This window comes from Prionailurus viverrinus, chromosome B1 (assembly GCF_022837055.1).
Source record: "Prionailurus viverrinus isolate Anna chromosome B1, UM_Priviv_1.0, whole genome shotgun sequence".
Classification (NCBI taxonomy): Eukaryota; Metazoa; Chordata; class Mammalia; order Carnivora; family Felidae; genus Prionailurus; species Prionailurus viverrinus.
The window spans coordinates 110,350,145-110,372,911 of record NC_062564.1 but is presented as its reverse complement, the minus strand read 5'-3'; the positions used below and the strand labels follow the sequence as shown (position 1 = coordinate 110,372,911).

The window sequence follows — 22,767 nt, the reverse complement described above, 5'->3', positions numbered from 1 at the left end:
GCTTTTTTTTTTCTTCATAAGCCAGTTTTTTAAAACATAATTTATATGTCTACAAAGTGTGATTCAAATCATTCTTTATATATGTGTTCTCACATGTTGGAATACTATAAGAAATACACATTTTCATTTTCTTGGGTATTTATCGTTGTTCAAGGACTGATAACTCAGTCTTGGAATAAGGCTGTGTCTATTTATCCCTGTTTCCCAACCAGGGCATCGAGACACACTGGAACTTTGAAAACAGGCATCAGGGCAAAATCCTGAATTTCCCCAGACCGCCTTTGTGGATTTTAGGAACTAAAGGCAGAAGACGGTCAGGAAAAGGAGGCTGATTAAGATATACAGTGAAGTCCACCATCCCCAAGTACACATTTGGGAGTGTAGTTCAACATGTTCTTACCTTGGGCTAAAACCCAGTAAATTTAGATGTGTGCCTCGGACTGAAAAAAGTTGGGAAACAATGGAGTCTACAAGTGCCAAAACAATTGTCTGGAAATCTACATATTCAGGTCATTCAAATTGGTTCTGTTTATGTGTTAGCAAACTAATATAATTTTTTTCATGAAATGGCTACTTTTTTCTTACTGAATTAAGCAATTCTGTTGGTTGTTTTGACCTTGTATAAACACAGCCTAAACCAATATTTATTAAGCCAGCCATGCAAATTAGCAAAGACTCATAACCAGAACTTGGAAAAAATTAGGTTAAGTCTACAAGAAATAAGAGTGTAGGCAAGTAAGTTTTAATCGAGTACCAGCTTCTTCGGGCTATTGCTGTTCACTGCCATCAGATTCATCACTATTATGACAATAGGTAACTGTAAGGAAAACTTTGTAATTTCTTAGGGCTGATAGGGGTTTTTTTGGTTTGTTTTTTTAATCACCTCAACACTAAACACATGGTAATTTAATGTGGACACTGGGATAAAGATGTCTCAAGGATATGAAAGATCTCCAGGCTGAAATAACTTTTAGTAAAAACCTAACACTCAAAATTAGTTGGAACTCTGTTGTCTATTAATGTAGTACAGTACCTAACAATGTTATATTATTAATATTTGACATTTTGTTTTCATTAATAAAATTTATGGCCCACTACATTCACTCATTTTCTAATTTAATCACAATGTGATTTCCAGCTATTAATTTATGGAATAAATGACTTGGAAAAACCACATCAAACTCTAAGCAATAGTTTAGTTCTTTGTAACCTTCACATTCAAAAGCATTGAGATGTCAGAGATCTCTGCTAATACACATCTGTCCTAATTTGTCAACCACACTCATTCAAGGCGAGTTCCAATCACTTTAGAAATCTCAGTCATTTGGGGTCTTTAGATCAAATAATACTGAAGTTGTTGAGAAAATGCCAGCGCCATCAGTAAGTAAACTTTTAAAATATTTAATGTGCTTTTGTTCTTATCACTAGATCAAAAACGTTTCTTGGCAGTGCTGTGTGCATTATGCCCTTAAACACCAAGTATCTGCCAATTCAGAAGAAATGGAACACCTTAGGATTTTATCATGCATGGCCTCTGAATGACTGGGGCAAATATTCATACCTAGAGATGACCTAGAAGACCTCTCTATAGGGCCTCATGAGTCATCCAGGGAAATAATCCTTCTGGATCAGTGTTTCACCTTCTACCCATGAAGACTGTTCAGCTGCAGTTATGTACAGGAAAAGGCAGGGCTCTTTCAAGGTTACTGTGTAGATTTAAAAATTAATAGCACTAAAATGGCCTCATGTTTGGACATATCTTTTAGGCAAACCTAAAATATTGAATTACAGAATGCAAACTGTAAAATCAGGATGCTTATTGATTTTATTAAAGTATTCTTTGCTTTCATAAAATGTTTCATCACAAGATTGCTTCTAATGACCAGCTTCAATGAAACATTAGAAATAGCACACAGATTTGAACTATATACAACTCTCTGGAATATATCCAAAATTTGAATAATCCTGTTATCATGTTCTACTATTTATATAGCTTCCAACTTAAAAAATATGTTGTACTACAAAAGTTTGTTGGCAAGTAGGTTAGTTCAAATTCTGAACACCGACAGAAAGGAAGATAATTTGTGATTATATTTCATAAAAGCTGAAATGGTAGAGTCTTACAGCTAATTAGTGGCTGCTTCCTTAAAAAGGATCACCACTACACTCTTATCTCCTACTATTCGACTATTTTGATTTTGTAAAGCGAAGGAGAAAGGTGAAATCAGAAACATAGGTTTTCCAATGCACAGATGAACATGAGAGAAATGGGCAACATGATGACCTAAAAAAAGATGAAGATCTAGGTTTATGTCCTGTGTGGACATGGGTAACTCACAGTCTTAGAGCTAATGAGTCCCTTCAACTTTCAAATGCACATCACATTTGCAATGAATGTTTATAACTTGGAGGATGTCTATATTCCTAAATTTAATGCAATCTATTATGCTCATCTTTATATATTGAGATTATCTCTAAATTCCTATAATGCGATCACTTTTTAGGTCGGTTTTTAAATAGATTCTACTGATGTTCTCACACACAGGTTCCTTCCCCACCCAATTGCTTCCTAATGATGCAGGATTTTCCATGACATCTGGTCTTAGTGTCAACAACCATTTATAGCATATCAGCTGTAATGAGCAGCAACTGTTGGCAAGTTTTGTTTTCTACTTCCATATGGATGCAGAGGCAACTTTGTTAGTTGTGATTTGAGATTTTCTTGAATCTGTTCAAATATCTCAAAGTACCTAGGCAAGTTGCTGGAATCACTTTGAGGACAGAGACTGGCATAGGAGATAAAATGACTCAAACTCCTCAGTGTCTAAATGAGGTAGAGACATCAAAAAAGATGGAGGACTTGAAGCCAGCTTTCTGATTGCTTCTTTTAAAGATGTGAGACTGAGGGAATTCCTCCAATGGATTAAAAATGGGAAAGTTTCATACCATTGGTATAGACAGTCCACTAAGTAGCTAGTTGCAAAAGAATCTGAAATACTCAAAAATATTTACTACCCATATCCAAATAAGACAAGGGGGAGAACTTATGAGACATATTTTCAATCTTGCTTCTCAAAAATCTCACAAACATATGAGAATTTCTAAATTAATGTGATCTTTATGAAGGAACTGATTTGGCAAAAGTGGTGACCATCTTCAGCATCAGTCATATCACAGCCAATAAACCTAGCCAATAAAACTCAAATACTAGGACTATATATGTGCAGCAACATCATGTGTGCTTTACTTTTTTTTATAGCTCTTTCCTTTATGAATATTATAAAAACAGCTAGTTATTAGTTTCATTATTCCATTATTATTTAATTCTTACATTTCTTTGCATATTAGTTTTCAGGAACTGAAATTGTCTTTTTAGATTTCTTTCCTCTATTGAAGTGTATCAATTATTTCAACATGAAGATAAACATTCTGTGCTTTGGTGTGTTTTCAGTCACTTTTCCTTTGCCAAAGAAGGTGTGAACCAAGCTCCTAGAAATAAACTAAGTGAAAGTTTGCATGAATTGCAAAGCTTGAATACCAATCTCACTCATGAACATGGTAGAAGTTCTTTTGTGCACATGGTACAAGTGACTTTTGTTTTCATTTTTATATGGAATGGATGCCTGAATTTATGTATTTAGCACAGGGAGTTTTCAGCTGACACATGTGCTGTAAGTCTGTGATTAGGAAGTATTATTTGTATAACCATGCATATATGGAGCAAGTTCCTTAGAATTATCTGTTTTCCATTCCTGTTTTTTTTTATTTACTTCTACATCATTAGCACATATTTTCAGGTAGACTGAAAGAAGTGAGGGTGACCACAGTGGGACTGTGTCAATCACCTACTGTTTCTCTATGGCTTGACACACAGTTGTCAGGTTCAATAAAGAGACACCAGAATGACTAATGAATTATGGAATTTATCACTTACATAGTTTCTAAAGCACCTCTACATACATTATACACAAATGGTAAGTTTGTTAAACTTGTATTTAAGTATGCTTCTGAGAAAAGTGGAATAATTGTGATTTTATAATTATTCAAAACAGACATTCACAATTTGATATATCTATTGCTAAATAGGATTTATTGCATGTCATAGTCCTCCAGAAAATTAATTTCTTTCTTTTCTGGTTTTAAATTTAATTTTATTCCTATAAAAGTTTTCAAGTGACCCCAAATCTCCAGAATTATTACCTTCATTAAAAACCTATTCTATTCCTCTCTCTCTTCTTCCCTCTCTTTCTCCATCTATTGATCTAATGACTTTTCCATTAAATAACATTGTTTTTCAGGAGGTAGCTCATTCTCTGCTAAGCCAGTTTACAGGTGTCGATGTGCTGCTAAGAGATTATTGTGTGTATATGAAGTCTTCTAACCAGATTGGTGTTCATGAAGTAGTTTGGTAACCATTTCTGCTGTACTTTGAACTGAAGAAATCTTACCCCTTTGTGTGAAATACAGTTATATGATAAAACGCAGCTATAGAGCTGCCTCCTTTGACTTCTGTTAACTGATTCACAGAAACTGTACTCTTCAGGCTCTTAAATGAGAGAACACATCTGGTTTGATATCCCTCTACTTCTTGTGACCTCAAGAGCTGTGATTTGTTACTGCGACCTTCTTAACCTAATGCTTTTCAGGGTGCAGTATTCATGTGACGTATATCCTTCTTTCTGGGAGGAACAGCCCTGATACATATTTTAAAATGATCTTTATTCAGTGGCCTATAGGTTCTATCCACATAAGGTTTGTTCTTAGTTTGCTCTGTAATTTATGCCCGGAGTTATGACAGTGCCTCATCAAGACATGTTTGATGAATGTTTGTTCCTCTCTCTTTATACCTGACTTTTCAATCCTCAGTTCACAAACACTCAACACTGAGTTATAGCAATCCATTCTTTGTAAACAGTCTATTTTTAGGTACTTCAAACTGATTGTCTGATGTGGCCTAAATTACATGTGGCAAATGCATATCGTTCTTCTCTATGCCTCATTTTCCCAAGGCTGGGACCAATGCCACTTTACTGATTTCCTGAATAAGAAATTTATACTTTGGACACCAATCTATTGGCAAATTATATTGTCCCCTTCCACTCCATATTATATCTTAAAAAGTAACTTATTCTCTTATTCCTAATGATACAGATTTTGTGTAGTTCTGGAACATCCATAGGCAGAATCATTTTAATCATTTGATTCACAAATCTTAAAATCATTTCTCCAATTCTTACTGTTGCCGGTGAAATTACTTTCCCATCATCGTTTGACCTATTTTTCGGCCTCTGTAAAGTTTTTGATTTATCCAACTAACGAATTGAGAAATGGTAGTAATTAAGTCTGCAGACACTGGAAACAAAATGCTTGGGCACAAATCATATCTCACTAGCTGAGCGACCATGAGTAAGTTCTTTCACTAGTGGTTGCTAAAGCTCTCTTTACGCAACATGGGGAATATCAAAGCGCCTTCTTCATAAAGCTGTTAAGATTCATATGATATCATAGTTTAGGGTACATGGTAAATGCCTGATAAATGGCAGCTATTATCATTTTTATTACTAACATCTCACCTTGATCCAAATTCTCCCAAAGATGAGAGTCATATTCAACTATAGTACTATAATTATGTCACCACTGGTAGATACTCCTTAATATTGCTTAGGTTTGACACTGGCTGCACATTAGACAAAAGGCTTGTGTATCCACTGGATACTGTCTGGCTCTGACTGATGTGCTTCCTTTATGCTAATATCCCACCACATGGAACCTTATTCTACTGCTTGTTTGAGGACATCCTCTAATTGTCTGCTATGCCTCAGCCTTGTCTCTAGATCCTTATAATTTTCCATCTGGTGGATTCCACTGTCTAAGAAGCTCCCAAGAGTGGCAGTTATTCAGATAATGATCTTTATGTTATGACCGTATCAAAGAGGATATACTTATCCTCTTTATTCAATATTAATTAACATCCACGAAAGCTATTTTATTCAATGATGCTTTTTATGTTGTAAATGTGCTTTTCATTGAGTTTCATTCATTCCTAAATTGAAAGCATATGCCACAAGTATTTACTAGGTATGAAGTCCTATATTAGGTACTGTGAAGTATTATAGGTAGTATTATAAGTAGATATTATAGGTATTACAGTAATATAGCTATTGTTCTAGGATGGGCTTACAAACAAATTGTATAGTACTAATATGCTTGTAGGTGCCTTTAATAATGATGGAAAACAGAACGCTTTCTGTGTTTTTCTCTCACTGATATGGACAAATTAAACTGTGCATCAAACATCTGTATTATATACGAATTAACAAATGAATCAAGATATGGAAACAAAAATATATGACCTAAGAATAGGAGGGCAAATTTTTGTTTAAAGCCTGATAATAAAAAAATTTACCTATCTCTTTCAATTTTATGTATTGGCAAATATACTATTACAAGCAGTATACTTAGCAGATAAAGTATACATGTAGATATAAAAGACATAAAACAAAATCAGAGATTTAGCACACTCAGGGTGTGTGTATAAACTTCCTCTGATATATTCTTTTAGTATGTTATGAACTCTCTTATCACGTTATGAAATGGCCTACTGAAACATGCCCTGAAAACTAGACTCAACTGAAATCTATTCAAGTCAGGAATTTGACAGAAACCAAGATAATCCCAAAAATTATAACAAGCTCTACACAAAGCATACTCCTATCCTCTCCCAAAATCAAAATAAGGATGGAGAACAAAAACATTTTGTTGAGTGATGTGCAGGTTATTTCCTTTGGTATCAGGCCTCCCTAAAAATCACCTGCCTGAGTTTTTCATTTTTTTTTTCATCTTTATTTCTGAGAGAGAGCACGAGCAGGGGAGGAACAGAGAGAGAGGGAGACACAGAATCCGAAGCAGGCTCCAGGCTCTGAGCTGTTAGCACAGAGCCCGACTCGGGGCTCGAACCCATGAACCACGAGATCATGACCTCAGGCGAAGTCGGACGCTCAGCTGACTGAGCCACCCAGGTGCCCCTGCCTGAGTTTTTAACTAGTGAATTTAACTCCTATGTCAGAAAATATATTTTTGCACAGCCCACAACCTAGACCCACTGCTGTCTCTGATTAAAGCTCCAGTCTTTGAAGAGCTCAGCTGAGTTGGAACACTTACAGAAGCCCAATATCATGACCCCACAAGATAGATTTTAAGGTCATGTAAGAGAATTAACATTTTTTCAACCTTGTATTTTAGAGTATACTTATAATTACATAACATGGAGTAAAATATTTCAAATGATAATGTATTAAATTGAGTATCTGATAAAATTGTACAAATAAATGTGTATGCTCATGTATATTCACTTAGGACAGTAGTACAGTGAGAGCTCGGAGGAGTAACAAAACGGGGACTTTCTCTACATGTCTGATAGGGAATTCTTGAGGTGATTGCCAAAGATATGAATTTTCAAAGGAACATATTGTTTTTCCTTAATCCTGACGGGTACATTTGGTAAAGTGTTAGCAGATGCGCACAGTCCCATCTTGGCTCTCCAAAAGAAAATGCCCTTAACCATACCTTTGCTTTTGACATTAAAAGCTCTCAGACTCAAATTGAAATCGAAGGAAGATCTGAGAGACTAAGGTGATACTTTGCTTACACATCACATCTTCAAGTAACTCGTTGTGGATCCTTAGAGATATATTCTTCCAGAGCATACTAAATGAATGGTAACTACGGATTTACCAATGTATCGTAACTAGGGAAGTCTGCAAACCAGCCCAGGTCCTCCCACCGAACACACACAGTTGACATTCTACATTACTTGGCCACATTTGTACTAATGCCTGGAAGTGGCTGAGGCTTGAAACAAAGAATGACAACCGCATAGTGCTCACAATTTGCTATTTTGCCCACCCAGTGCTTTCACTTAAATTTCTAGGCCTTCACTAGATCCCTGAAATTCCATAAGTGAAACTAGAGTGCTGACAGAAGGGGACAGAGAGTGGATGAAAGAGAAGCCTCCCCCTGAACTGTTTAATTTCTAAGTGATCTGAACATTTCTCATCCTCAATGGTATCAGAAACTGAGTGAAGTCTTAAAAGTATGAGTCCATATACAGGTTACATAAATATTATTTGACATTAAATCTGTTTGACCTTTTTCCTATCTGTTTTAAAAGGCACTAGTATCTTAGTACTTAGGAATGTAAATAAACAAGGAGCCAGGAAGCCTCAATGTCCTCAGAATTCCTGGAACTACTATTGAGGGAAAGAGACTTCAGAGCCCAAAACGGAGGTCCTTTAGCACCAATCACTTGGGCCAAAAACCTATTCAATGACTTTATCTCTACTCTCTTTATAATTTTCATAACTATTTACATTATATTAGGTATACACAGTATGACTCTAAAATAGTATGTTTGATCAATGTCCACAGAATGAGTTCAGACTGAAGAAGAGACCATCAATCGTACTCAAAGTCACATTACGTGCTATATTCTTAGGAGGAAAGAAATATAGCAACCTATTTATTGTTAATGGTAGGACATTATTTCTCGGGATGAAATGGGATTTATGTAAGTCTCAAGTGTGTATCAGAGAAGAGATGAAATAAGCGAGACTGTGGTAAGGGAATGTGTTTTCGTAATGTGTTGGAATGCGTCCACACAACTTTCTTGCTCATATTTTTGCCTTTACAGGCATAATTGCAGCTGAACAGTCATTAGGAATTGTGTGGTGGTTTATCTTCTCCAACAGCATTACTCACCTTCAGGTCCCGATGGACTACGCCCATCTGATGGCAGTGTAGCACAGCCTCCAGGATCTGCTGAATGCAATGACTGCATGCAAACACCAGGGGGCGTGTGTTAGTTCCAAGCTTACACTCACTGTCTGTATACCCTCAGAGAGACTGGGTTACAGTGCAAAACCAGCAGACAACTGGGTTGTATTTTACCACCTTCAGTAATGTAAACATATTGCTCAAGTAGAGTGACTACTACCTCAGCGCAATCAGGATCTTGCCAGATGTGAGAGAAAATGTGGATCCACGTGTTTGAGGACAAAAACCTTCTTAAAAATATTTTAATTCAGGAGCTCATTTCCTAGTTCTAAATTCTTACAGGAAAAGAACTGGAATGCAAGTAAACATTTTATAGCTGTCGTGGTCCACCTCCACCCCATATAAAAAAACTGCTTCCCTATTCCCTCCCATTTTTCAGTATCATTCCAAAGGCTGTCACATTAGCAGTCAAGGCACCATTAAGGTGAAATTAGGATACGTAATGAATTTTTGATAAATCATTAACTTCTTGTGCTTTAATTTAGCTGGCAATTATTACCTCTTGCCTGAGGGTTCATCAGACTCAAATGGAGCAATGTGTAGCCAGTTGTTTTGCTACAGCAACCCATGGTCTCAGAACAGAAGTGGTGTTTAAATCTACAGGCGGACATACATCACAGGCCAAGTTTATCTCCAGGTGAATGCTGGACATTTCAGGAAAGCCTGCCCCCAAACCGCCTCTGGTAGTTTACTGCTTGGAAACTTAACAGGTTGTGTTTTTAATATTGTCCTTTCCTTTCTGCTATGATGTATATTTAGCCTGTAGATGAGCAAACTGAAAGAGGCATCATGCATTATCATTTCATCATGTAGTCATTTTAGGGAAAAATTGGGAAAGGCAAGGGAACCATTTTAAATACCCACCCTCTGCCCTTTCCCCAGAAATAAAACAAACAAACGAAAAAAAACCTCCTTTGATTCAGATTTATGGACTCCATATACTGACCTTCAGGTCCCTGTGAACTATGCCATTTAGGTGACAATGATTTACACTTTCTAGAATCTGCTGTATACAATGACTGTAAAGATACAAGGGCAGAATGGAAGGGAGAACATTTTAAAGGTACATAATCACATTGAATACAAAATAAAATGAAAGTTAAAACGAAACAAACAAACAAACAAAAATTATATTTTCACAACATATTTTTAGCTTTACATTGGAATTTAATAACGCTGAATAAAGCTAATTCTGGTTCTAACAAAAATGACATCCAACATAGAGTTTGTGACATGTTCAGACAAAACAATTTGAGCTGTGTGTTTTTTTTCATTGCAAGTGTACATATTAAATCACTTGTATACAGAAGTCAAAATTTCCATATTCAAGGAGAAAAATTCATAAATATTCCCATAATGCTCTGGGAAATTCCTTTAGCAATATAAAATTTATGAGTATTTCTCATACACATCTAAACTGTTTAAAATCTGAGGTCACAATTAAACATAGGTGTTGAAACAAGAGGGTAAACACAGATGAAGTGGCAGGTGAAACGAGGGTTAAAAAAATGGAGGGACACATTTATCATTTTGACTTAGAACTGGTGCTTCTTGTAGAATATGTTAAGAGGAAAACCAATGCAAGTCTCAATAACAGAGGGAAAATTTCAAGTAAACCCACGACATAAAATAAATCCCTCTTCAGGAGAGGCATACTCCGGAGAAGGGCTAGGAACTTACGAAAAAAAAAAAACTTTTTAATACCCTGGAACACTAGTAATTGTTAGATACATTTCCATACACCTGAGTGAAGGAAAACTTTTGCTTATACAATGTCAAAAAGTACAATTTATACTATTCTTATTAAAGGCTCGCTGATGTCAAACAGATTGCTAATTAAAGGGGATAAATCATTGATTGGCACCTGTAAGGTCCCATGAACTGTCATCTGACATAAAATAATAGAGATCACACTGATGTATTTTGTACAAATTTACTGTGCAATTCAAATACAGGTTATGTATAGAGGTATATTCACTAACAAACATTTTAATAAGGACATTTCAACCACTTAATGTACAAAATAATATTACTCCAAAGTAAATCCTTGAATTATAAAAAGTAATCACCATCTGATTTCTTACAATGTGAATGTAAAAAAAACATGACTGTGGTTATGATTTTCCAATGCTAACTCTATAAAGAGTACCATTAAAGGGGCTAAAAAGGGGCTAAACATCGTTTACTTTTTGACTATAAAGGTTATTTGAGTGTGTGTTGGTAATTATTTTTTAAATCCTATGAATTTTTTCCCTTCACTTTGTATTACTTTTTAGAAATATTTCACTTTCTCTTCAACCGCAGGTGTAAGTCATCAGGTTTAATGAATAATGCAAAATAAAGAAGTAAACAATAATTCAAATTAAATGAATTACATCATTTTTTGCTAGTGAGAATGGATTCAATTCTTAAGTTCTTGAGGACTAGTAAGGAAAGACTTTTTCTTTATGTTTGTACATGGGAAGATTTGTTCCTTCTCCTTGATTTTGTTGTAGGACCTATCCTAAAAATTAACTTATAGTAAAATCCAAAACTTAATAGAAACATGCATATAAAATGATCCAACTTATAGGGTCTACCCTGTTATCTGTAGGGTTCTTCAATAGTGAAAACAGTTTCTATTTTAATTTCAACCAATATCTTTCAAACATAATAACCTGTTTTACATAACTTTAAATAGCAAAATAAATGTAATTCCCTAACTTGTTTACTACCTTAGTTAAAATTACTACTCTCTTTGGGCAAGTGGGCAAATAGCTAATTGCGAGGCTGCTCTGAAGCCTCTTTTCAGGGGCCGAATGTAAGAAATGGGATAAACTGAGCAAGTGGTGATTCACTCATCATAGTATAAGGGACATGGAAGTTTCTATTTGACTTTGGCAGTAAAAATTCCATTAAAAAATTAGCATGTAGTCATGTACAGATAAGGTTCACAGAATGTCATAAACTGGCATTAAACCAAGAAGATTAATTAGAGATTTGCAAGTGAGCATGTGTATGCATGTGCTGCTTTGAAGGGATGGGGAGGGAATCGGCTATCAGCTGACTATCTGCTGAGGGCAGGCTACTGTGGGATTAGTAAGCGTTAGGAAGCTCTGACAGCATTAGAGAATGGGGGCAGACAATAAGTAACTGAATTTTCAGAATATCTCATTTACATGGCTAATATAGAGTCAATTGCTCAAGGCTAGAGTTTTCAAAATAAGTGCCAACTACTGAATATGTGTAAAGAAACATCAAGGAAAACTAACATGATACAGTCTAAGTAGTACCTAGGCAAGTAAATTAATGTTACTTCAAAAAGGTTGCCTTTGTGCAGCCTAGGAAGTTTCAAATGAGAGAAAATGTACAGTATAGCCACTGTTAAAGATGACGACAATTAACAAGATTGGGAAATATAGAACCCTCTGAAATACCTGAATAAATATTTTTCATATGAGAGTTCCAAAAGCTATCCTGGAATTTCCAAAGAGTTAAACAGCTAATAAATGCTTTAAGGAGACCACTTGGGCTTTTGTACTCTATTTCTTTTTATGCTCTCTGATTAGACATGGGCTGTTCAGTGGAATGGTCTATGATGATGGAAATGTTCTATATCTGCTATCTTCAACTGGTAGTCACTAGCACTTAAGGCTATTAAGCATTCAAAATGTAGCTAGTACAACTGAGAAACTAAATTTTTTATTTAACTTTAATTTTGACGGATTGAAATTAAAATAGCCATGTGACACTAGGGACTACCATCATGGGCAGCTCAGGATCTAGAGACTAGAAGATCTTAATCTTTTATCTCTTAACTTTGCTAAAAGAGTACATCTCTTTAGCAGAAGTCATTCCCAATACAGTGTATATTTTATTTTTCATTTTTAAAAGACTAACTGTAGATGCTAGATAATAACAAAATTTAGACCAGATTCTAATTTTTTCCCCAAACCAATTATTTTGGAAACATTAAGAGAGACAAATAGCAATTAAGAGGGACTCATTTATGAGAAGAAGTCCAAGATGGTTTTATGAGAGTCTCATAAATACTAAGGGTTATGATATATTTATAAAGAGATATATTGAGCAAGTGTCATTTGAATGTTGAGTCTTGTATCTTGCTCAGGGCAAGTCACTTACCTGGCATCAGCTTCACTGTAATATTCTCTCGCCACTATGTCTTCAAACAGTTCACCTCCAGTAACTCTGTAAAGATAATCAAGATATTGTCATTAAAAATAATAATAAGCATCAATAGATTTGCACCATGTTCATATAGAATTTTTTTCAGATTGTTTTGAAAATTATCAAAACAAAGGATTTTAAGACACTACATTACAGATTTCATAACAATCTATACTAATCTAAACATTTGCATCTTTTCTACATATCTTTGTATCACTAGATCCTGAGGACACAATTTTCTGTATACCAAAACCATATTCAGAGATATCTCTTCCACAAATAATCTCTATGAAACTCTTCATTTTAATTCTCCCAATATTAACTAAGGTCTGATGAAGTGTGGTGAACAGTTTAAAAATATTTTCTGAACAATAAGAGAAGACACTTACTACTCAAGGCTATAGAGTATGCATTTGTAGTCTGCATCTCTCTGAACGGACTTGCTTTTTAGACTGCAGTACACATGACTTTATGGGCTAGAGGTGGCCTTCTAAAATACATATTGCTTTTGGGCTGAGTGCTAGATTTTCTTTGTAAAGCACCCCAATTTCCTTTATGCTCCATGTATTTGCCAGTCAACACAGACTTAGGGATTTTGGCAACTTGATCTCTTGCCAACTAAGAAGTCATATCTGTCAGCCATCTTTAAGTGAAGAGTTTCCCATAACTCAGCAACTGGATTTAGTTACTCTACAAAGCACATTCAAACCAATGCTCTGTATATACGTAAATGTAACTATCTTTCGGATCTGTTACTTCTCCAGGTCCAAAAGACTGTTGTTCTGGGGCTAGAATTCCCTAACCAGTGATTTTCTGGCTTAGGCTCCCCCCTCAAATATATGTTTTTAATGTGATTTTTTTTAGCAAATTTTAAAAATATGGAAGTGTACCAAGTACCCCCTTGTCCCTCAACCCCAATTCCACCCTCTGGAAAAAAAACTAATTTTAACTTTATGTATATCATTTCAATTTTCTGTGTATCTTTAAATATACTTGTCCCCTTGCAAACACAAAGAAAACATTTTTTTTTTCCTCACAAAAGTAGAATCATGCAATATAGGTAAATTATTAGGCTACTTCTGTTTTTTCATTTCACTTAAGGTCATGGGCACCATTTTGTGTAAGAAGTCTTTTCCCTATTTAATAAATAGACATATGCATATGTGTGTATGAGTCCAGGCCAACTGCCTTCCAAAGTGGTTGTTACCCACCCCTACGCAAACATCATGAAGGTACCGACAGTTTTTTCCCAATTAAAAAAAAAGTTAGAAAAAGTTATCTCACGTTAATATTTCTTGATTATTAGTGACGTGAACCATTTTCTCATGTATCAGCCATTTCCTAATCTATTAGGATATGGCTTGATTTTAAATTTCAACTTTGGAGTTTAACCTTGTAATAGATAACATTTGGTTACCATGTGCTACACAGTGTACTAAGCATATTAACTCATAAATCCTTGTAATTATTGTCTGCGATGGGTTTTACCACTAGCTCAGTTTACTGATGAGAAAATGAAGGTACAGAGAAGTAACTTGCCTAAGATTATACAGATATAAGTGGCACAGGCGGGCCATCCATTCCATAGTTCCTGCTCTCAATCACCACACAACATAGCCATTCCAATAATTACACTGTCAATCTTTCCAGAAGTTTAGAAGGCATGAGTGATTTGAAAAAGCACTGGGTAAAGTTATAAATCTTGGTGTGTACATTATGGAAGGAGAAATAAATTTGCTCTTCAGATAGCTCTTTTTTCTTTCTGGTTTTCACTTGCTTTAATAAGTTCTGAAATAACACCAAATGATAACATGTTCCAGAGATCACCATTTATTATTTTCACCAAATGATAACATGTTCCAGAGATCACTAGTTACTATTTTCTTTTGGATTTTCCTTTCCTAACGGAAAAGATATAATACTAAAGACTTTTAACATGTCTGAAAGCTTATGCAACTTTGACTCCTCTCCATTGCAATCTGGATATTTATAAGTCCTTTAATGCTAGAGTCACTATTTTCAGTCCTATTGTTTTTACAAATAAAATGTGCATCTAAAATTATTTAAAGCTTCATATGGGCTTGTTCTGAAAACCATGGTTACATGTACATGTGATTTCATTTAATAGCTCACCTAGGTTTTTTCCCCAGTTAGAATTACAATAATAATGCAATCACATAAATTGTAATACAAAATAATTAAATAATAGACAGATGATACTTCCAACAAACCATTATTATCCCTATAATAACAGTTTTGTAGGATTTCTTCCTTTGAATGAATATGAGTAGGTAAATATGATATATAACCATATTTATCTTTTTTTTGACCACAGGTACCTAGAAAATCTGCATTACAAACAAGTGTGGTTTGTGAAATGTTACCAAATATCGATTAAAAAGCTTATTGACATCAATGATATTGCTGCTTATAGTAGCTCCTTAAATATACTGTATATTCCAGGAGAAGCTCCGTAAGTATAGTATATATTCCAAGAGAATTGTCATATCTTAAATCACTAGGATTCATAACTTACTGATCTTTTTTCTAACCCCAAATATTTATTCAATTAAGGAGTACTGAAGTAATGATTAAATGAATTAACAAGTCAGAAAACCATGCTATTCATCTACTCTAAGTCTGGACTTTACACACACTTAAAAAGGAAAAAAAAACATTAAAATTTATATATGGCAATAGGTTTTATTTCTTAAGGTGTTTTTATTTAAAGAAGACTATTAAAAACACTTAGGGCCTAGCATTCTAGTAATTTTCAATGAACCATTCTAGCTGTTAAAGAAGTTTAAGGGGTAGAGTTTTATTTTGAATTAAGCATCTCTGACAGCACTCTTTCTCATTTTCTAACATTCATTGTTCCCATTATTTAAAAACATCCTTGTGCAAATGAAACCATTTTTATCATTTCTGTTGTATGTATGATAAATGGGAAGGTAAAGATGGAGTTCTAATAGAACATGTTGCCTTGAAGATAAACTATTGAATTTTCTAATATTAACATATTTCTATACTGACATTATTGTTTAATGGAGTGCAAAATTAAGCAGTAGTTACAGATTGAAAATTTGGGGCGTCTGGGTTAAGCATCTGACTTCAGGTCATGATCTCAGCGCTCCTGAGTTTGAGCCCCACATCAGGCTCTGTACTGACAGCTCGGAGCCTGGAGCCTGCTTCAGATTCTGTGTCTCCCTCTCTCTCTGTCCCTCCCCCACTCATACTTTCTTTGTTTCTCAAAAATAAACATTAAAAAAATTTAGCATGCTATATAAAATTTCATACAAAGTCAAATTGAATCAGCCTCATGAATAAAGTGTTCATTAACTAATTCAAACTTCTGTGAATAAATTAATGTTAGAGTTCTGTTATTAAATGAGGCATATTAATTATATATTTTTAGCATTAATTGCCTTTTATGAATTTCTAGAACATTAGGGGTCACAGGGAAAAATAAGATAATCCTGGAATCATGAAAAGATGAGACTTCACATATCAAAAAAGATAAATACTTTTGTTGCTGCTATTGTTATTTGTAGAGATGTTGATTCATTCTGTGTTATCCAGCAGAATGAACTGTCGTTTTGTTCCTGGTCTATATATTTATGATTTATATCAGAAATCGTTGAAAGTAGTTCTATAATGAATGAAACATTTATAAAATTTCATGAGGATTACAGCCTTGACTATGAGTCTAAGCAGATAGTAGAGTCCAAAACTGGGCTCTGGAAGAACAAATGGTGCCACTAGCAGTCACTGTCTGTCACCTGCACTACTGCAATAGCCTCTTAATTGGCCCTACTTCCTCTCCTGCTCCTCTGCCATCAGTTCTCCAGAAACCAGCTTTAAATGTGCTTCATATTTTGTCCCATGACTATAGGAAGCCCTTTAAATAGCTGTCCAGTGATACTGGACATGACCTTCAAGTCTTTGCCAAATTTGTACTCTGCCCATCTCTGACCCTCCTTGGCACCCCTTCTCCATCCTACTCCAACCACAATGGCCTTCCTCCAGTTCCTCAAGTGCACCAAAATCCTTCCCATTCCTGGGCCTTTTCACATGCTTGTCTCTCTTCCAGGATATTCTCAATCTGGAATACCTCTATTCTCAATACCTCTATTACTGGGTGACTCTTAAAATTTGGCTTAAATTTTATATCCTCAGACCTCCACTCATCTACATTATCTTATCCCCCTAGAACCCTGTGTTATTCTTCATAACACTTATCACCAATATAATTATGTGTTCATTTATGTACTCATTTGCTTAATGTTTGTCACTCTACTAGTATGGTAGCTCTGGGAGGGTAAAATCTGTTGTGTTTTCACTATAAAATAATCAGAGCTGAGTCATAGTGCCTTTAACAAGCTCATTAAATGCTCTTAAGTGAATGATTCCAGAGTTTTATATCTCAGAGAGAGGCATATGTGGGAGATGATCATATGTCAGTGCATTAAGGTGGGTATTCTTCATATATCACTAACCATTATATTTTGATAAGAAGGTAAGGATTTTTCAGGCAGTTTCCCCCTACAAAATCATATATTTCGGTCCTGGATCTTGTAGTATCTTTCCCACAAGATAGAGTTTGTCTATGAAATAATCCTGTCTGATCACAAATGTAGAAGAATTTGTTGAATTCATTATAAGTCACATAACTGGACTGGAGATTGAAAAGGGAATGAAAGCATGGTGTTTTACAATCTGGGGAAGAAATGTGTAACATTTCATTTTTTAAAGAACCGAACCTATGCCTCTTGTTACCAAAATTAAATACAGAGAACAAGAACATTTATTTGTCCAACTTCATTTGACATTATGACTCTCTCATAGGTTCGGAAACATAAGTTCCTGGTGGATGACCACTGTTTCAGGAAGAGTCAAGTGGTGTAACCATGACACAAGCAGAATCACATGTGTCATCCAGTCCTGTTAAAGCTACAATGGTGGGCATGGGGGGCAGTTGATGCAAACCGAGGAGGGAGGGATTACAAGCATAACCCTGGCTTCATTTTTAATACCATTGTTGGTATCTTATTTAGCCAAGATCAACTTCTTATATAACCTATTTTCTAGCTGGATATCTAGTATTTGATGACACCTCTGAAGTAGTGTATTACCTGAAGTTGTTCAGAAATGATTTTCTGAATGAATTCCAAATTGGATGATGGGAATTTTGAAAGGCTGGAAGTTTGCTTTACTAGAAGGTCCAAAGAGTTTCTTATTGATCCTGATGTAAATAGATTTGTTGAGTCATAGTAAGAATAACAATTTAGATGATAAAACTGAGGCAGGCCATTGAAACTGATTCCATTCAAAAATGATTCTGGCCAGGAAGGGAAAGGCAAAACACTGGGAGAGGCACACTTTGGGATATCAGACACAGGACAGACATTCACAGGTACCATCCAACATGTGGTCATTCAGCAGAGTTGGGGAGTGGAGTGGGATGGCAAGGTTCCAAATCTTTCAAAGGAGCACTTACTTTATTCTTGTTTTTCTGCCTAATCTGTGATTACTGAATCTATCCTTTCAATATCACTCTGGATTTCATTTTCTCTCATCTTATTCTACTTTATTCTTGATACCTTCTGTATCCTCCCACAATCCCCAACTCCTGCCAACTCTGCAATTCCTTTCTCATTTCATCTTTCACAAATGCATGTGGAAAATATGAACCACTATCAAAAGTTCATATTCTTAAAACTGTTTTTTCTATTCTATGACCAAGAAAAAGCATGAATGAAAACAACACTGCTAACCACAATTAATTGGGCACAGAGAATAAAGAAAAAGCAGAAATGGATGGGTTATTTTTGTTCTGTTAATATTACTGACCTCCCCAAATGAGCAAATCAGCCATTAAGCTTATTATATAATCTGTGTGTGTGTGATTCAATAAACTGCCTTAATCTAGGATTGTGTGATTGTTTAAAAACTCAGGCAATGTATTCCAAAGATGTGCATAACAAAATGAATGCTTCTTGAAGGCAAGGAATAAATTGTAAAGCTATACATTAAAAAAATTGATGAAAATTAAAACCACAATGAGATACCCACTCACAGCCATTAGGACAGCAGATAGGAGAGGAGAGGAGAGGAGAGGAGAGGAGAGGAGAGGAGAGGAGAGGAAAAGGAAAGGAAAGGAAAGGAAAGGAAAGGAAAGGAAAGGAAAGGAAAGGAAAGAAAAGGAAAGGAAAGGAAAAGGAAAAGGAAAAGGAAAAGGAAAAGGAAAAGGAAAAGGAAAAGGAAAGGAAAGGATAGGGGGAAGGAAGGAAGGAAGGAAGGAAGGAAGGAAGGAAAGGAAGGAAGGAAATAAGGGTTGGTGAAGATGTAGAAAAGTGGTAATGTAAAATGGTACAGCTGCTGTGGAAAACTGTACAACAGTTCCTCAATAAATTAAAACTATAATTACCACACACCCATCAATTCTATATCTAGGTATATACTCAAAAGAACTGAAAGCAGGGTGTTGAAGAGATATTTGTACATCCATGTTCACAACAGCATCATTCATGAAAGTTAAAACATGTAAGCAAACCAACTATTCATTGGAAGATGAACAGATAAGCAAAGTGTGGTACCTATAGACAATGAAATACTGTTCAGCCTTAAAAAGGAAGGAAATTCTGCCATATGCTATAACATAGATGAATCTTGAGGACATTATGCTAAGTGAAGTAAGCCAGTCACAAAAAGGCAAATACTGTATGATTTCATGAGGTACTTATAGAGGTCAAAATTAGAGACAGAAAGTGGAATTATAGTTGCTAGAGATTCAGGGGAGAAAGGAATATGGAGTTATTGTTTAATGGGTGCAAAGTTTCAGTTTTGCAAAATGAAAAGAGTTCTGGCGATGGATGGTGATGATGGTTTCATGACAATGTGAATGAACTTAATGACACTTCACTGTATACTTAAAAATGGTTAAGATAGAAAATTTTATGCTATGTGTATTTTACCAATATAAAAGCATCAAACCAAAATGTTTGATGATGATGATAAGGATGATGATGATGATGATGATGATGAAAACATAAAGAGTATAATTTAATGAAGACTACTACAAACTGCTATTTCTTATTTCTTCTGTGGGTTCCAGAGGGCTTTAGAAAATTATCCTTACCATAATTTTAAAAGCTAATAATAAATAGCTCTATATCAGCCAGTTAATAAAATTGACAATTTGTTTCACTTTTAGGCATCATGGTCAAATAGAGAATGAAGTGAATTCAATATTTTGGTTTGATATTAACCAACTGTGTGAGGTCAGGTCAGGCTAAAAACTTTTCTCAGCTGTATTTTGCCTATTCATAAATTGCAAAAAGAAAAGATAGCCTTTTTCCCCATTCACACCCATGACCAGATAAAGGTTGTGTAATCTGTGTTTTACACAAAGGCACAAATCAAGGGAGAAAGGGAGGGCTGTAATCCAACCCTATTCCACTCATTAAGCAAAGTGCCCATACCAGAAGCTTTTTCTTTTTTTTTAAAGTTCATTTATTTATCTTGAGAGAGAGAGAGAGGGGGAGAGGCAGAGAGAGAGAGAGAGAGAGAGAGAGAGAGAGAGAGAGAGAAGGAGAGAGGGAGAGAGGGAGAGAGAGAGAGAGAGAGAGAGAGAGAGAGCAAGCAAGAGCAGAGGGGAAAGGGAGAGAGAGAGGGAGAGACAGAATCCTAAGCAGGTTCCCCACTGTCAGAATGGAGCACCACATGGGGCTCAAACTCATGAACTGTGAGATCATGACCTGAGCTGAAATCAAGAGCTGGATGCTTAACCAACTGAGCCACCCAGGCACCACACCAGCAGATTTTTCTAAAGGCACAGAAACACCAACAGACTAATGGTGACTCTGTCTATGTTTGACAAAGTTCCATGAGTACTTTAGTTCATATAATCCCCCACTCACCAAGATATGCCTACTATAACTCCAAAACCCCTTTGAAATACCCAAGGACATTCATTGAGGCACCCAAGGTGTTCTCATTCTGGAAATATCAAATTTTAGAGTAAATGATCTTTCTTTCGTGTGTGTGAGGTATGAGACATTTATAGAATCCTTTATAAGTCCTTATGGAAATTTTAAAATTAAATTTAGGGCTGTGCAAGCTATGTTTTGGAGACCAAAAGAATTGTTTGCCTCTCTCATGTATTATCATGGTACATATCTTTTCTGACTGGAGACTGGTCTACTAAGTAAGCGACAGCTTACCTCTTTGGTAGTTGATAACTTGCAATTACATAGCTTTGCACCAGTCCTACACTTAGCTCACCAAAATCCTGCTTGGCATGCACACATATACTATGAGGATGGATGAATTGATATAATATGCTCAACTCTTCAAAAGAAGACATAACAATTGACATCACAGTACCTATGTACATAAAACAGAGTGTATATATAAATATATATATATTTATATATACACATTATATATAACATATATTTAAAAAGATAATATATATTATATATAAATTTAATAATACATATAATAAAAATATCCACATATATTTAAAAAGTTGTTTTTATATGTTTATAGCCAGCTGTTATTATATCATATACATAATTTTTTTATATACATATCACATATTTATAAAATCTCACTTGTAAAACAATATAGATACTTATTTTAAGAAGTGAAGGGAAAATTTCTAACACATACCAAACATCTTAACAAGATACCTGATACCCTATGCTTTAATGTACATAAAAATATAAAAAACCCCGAACAGAAAGAAAAACAATGACCATTTATAGATTTACATATATGCTGCAGATATTCTAAAGAAATACAGGAGAATATTTACAAAATACATTTTGAAAAGAGTAGAAAATTACACCTATTTAGAAATAATTTGAGTACTATAGAGAAATTATCTATGAATTGCACAATTGAAATTTAGTAAATCTGTCAGAAGGACTACTACATAAAAGATAAACTAAAACCTTGATACCTGTGCTATCACTTGTCATTCACTAGACTAAGTTTCAAACAATGCAATATGGACATGATTATTTTTATCTGCATATTAAAATCATTGCCATATTAAAATATCTTGTATTACCACAATTTTTGCTCATAATCTGTTATTATGCCTATGTAATCCCTAGAGAAAAATTATAATAACTTTTTAAAAGTTTGCTTGCTTGTTCACTTATTTTGAGAGAGAGAGAGGAAGAGATTGTGAGCAGGAGCAGGCCAGAGAGAGAGAGAGAAAGAGGGAGAGAGAGAGAATTCCAAGGCGGCTCTGCACTGTCAGTGCAGAGTCTGATGTGGGGCTTGAACTCACAAACCATGAGATCATGACCTGAGCTGAATCAAGAGTCAGATGCTTAACCAACTGAGCCACCCAGGCACCCTGAATTATAATCACTGCTTTAAAAATCTGCCATTAATTCTCTGATGAATATTACTAATTAATCTTCACCTTATAAACTACACATCAATAGCCTTTTTACTGATTTCTAAACAGTCTAGGAGTACTGCTGAGGTTATGCTGAATCTTCCTATGAATGTGAACTTTTCATTGTTAATGTCAAGGCAACTGCCTTTGACTGAAAAAAAAAAAAAACCACCACAGCTAAAATTTGTTTCACAAGTTAATTGGGCTGAAACAGTTTTTGTGTCTCAGTAATTCATCTAAAAGTTGGTGTTAGTCACCAGAGCAATGAGCCTATATTTAGTCACAAAATGTTTAGATCATGTTATAAAAGCAGCAAAGCCAGTGTAAATGATAAGTGAATTTATACCCCAAAG

The 22,767-nt window shown here is 35.1% G+C and overlaps 1 protein-coding gene across 17 annotated transcripts in view; it reads right to left on the bottom strand.

The window, feature by feature from the left end:
* CAMK2D (calcium/calmodulin dependent protein kinase II delta) overlaps window positions 1-22,767 on the bottom strand; it is a 321,165-nt gene that overhangs the window by 79,001 nt on the left and 219,397 nt on the right. For 11 of the 17 annotated variants that reach the window (XM_047854974.1, XM_047854981.1, XM_047854975.1 and 8 more), the window contains 2 exons: window positions 12,955-13,020; window positions 9,779-9,851 (listed from right to left, as the gene is read on the bottom strand). In XM_047854974.1, coding sequence (XP_047710930.1) covers window positions 9,779-9,851; window positions 12,955-13,020 — 139 coding nt within the window. Of the gene's footprint in view, window positions 1-8,757; window positions 8,831-9,778; window positions 9,852-12,954; window positions 13,021-22,767 lie in introns of those variants that run through there. The other 6 variants (XM_047854990.1, XM_047854991.1, XM_047854992.1 and 3 more) reach the window with 3 other exon arrangements.